The 907-nt window shown below is 62.0% G+C and overlaps 1 protein-coding gene across 2 annotated transcripts in view; it reads left to right on the top strand.

Moving 5' to 3' along the window:
- Nucleotides 1-907, top strand: part of LOC102262946 (leukocyte immunoglobulin-like receptor subfamily A member 5) — a 71,142-nt gene that overhangs the window by 52,439 nt on the left and 17,796 nt on the right. The window contains exon 8 of one of the 2 annotated variants that reach the window (XM_014533939.1): nt 422-724. The exons of the other annotated variant lie outside the window; for it this stretch is intronic. Within the exon in view, the coding sequence (XP_014389425.1) occupies nt 422-724 (303 nt within the window). The remainder of the gene's footprint in view (nt 1-421; nt 725-907) is intronic. 2 annotated transcript variants of the gene reach the window in all.

Below are 907 nucleotides of genomic sequence, written 5' to 3'. Positions count from 1 at the left end.
CCCCAGAGCCTTGTCCTGCAGCCCCAGGCTGGGCTCTCTCAGGCCCACTTCCCCCTGGGCACTGTGAGCAGCTCCCACGGGGGCCGGTACAGATGCTATGGTGGATACAACCTCTCCTCTGAGTGGTCGGCCCCCAGTGACCCCCTGGACATCCTGGTGGCAGGTGAGGAGCCAGTGGGTTCAGCCACGGACCCAGACTCTGCACAGGCCCTGTGGGAGGTCTCAGGGGGTGAGGCCAGAATGAAAGTGCAGGCTCCAGGGAGGGAGAGAGACAAAGAGAGAGGGAGGGTGTGGGAGGGGAGAGGGGGAGACTCAGAGAAACAGAGACAGACAGACAGGAGGGTGCTCAGAAAGAGGCCTGGTGACTCTCAGGCCAGAACAAGGTGAGCAGGCAGCCCTCACCCTCCCTCCCTCTCTCTAGGACACCTGCTTGACAGACCCTCCCTCTCGGTGCAGCCAGGCCCCAGGGTGGCCTCAGGAGAGAACGTGACCCTGCTGTGTCAGTCACGGAGCCCGAGGGACATGTTCCTTCTGTCCAAGGAGGGGACAGCCGGTCCCCCCATGCGTCTTACATCAAAGTACCGAGCTCAGCAGTCCCAGGCAGAGTTCTCCATGAGTCCTGTGACCTCAGCCCACGGGGGCACCTACAGGTGCTACAGCTCACTCAGCACCTCCCCCTTCCTGCTGTCACTCCCCAGTGAGCCCCTGGAGCTCCTGGTCTCAGGTGAGGGGCTCCTGACCCTGTCTGCTGAGCTGTCAGCTCAGGCTCTTGTCCCCAGAAGGATTATTGGCTGAAACTGGGATGAGGGACTCTCAGGATGGTCACCCCCTGGAAATCTTTTCCTTAGAGCCCTCCCACCCCATCCACTCCCTTCCCCTCACCTGGATACTGAAGCAGTGGGAGGGC

The sequence above is a fragment of the Myotis brandtii genome, unplaced genomic scaffold (genome assembly GCF_000412655.1).
Source record: "Myotis brandtii unplaced genomic scaffold, ASM41265v1 scaffold1233, whole genome shotgun sequence".
Taxonomy (NCBI): Eukaryota; Metazoa; Chordata; class Mammalia; order Chiroptera; family Vespertilionidae; genus Myotis; species Myotis brandtii.
This window is presented reverse-complemented; position numbering and strand designations above follow the sequence as displayed.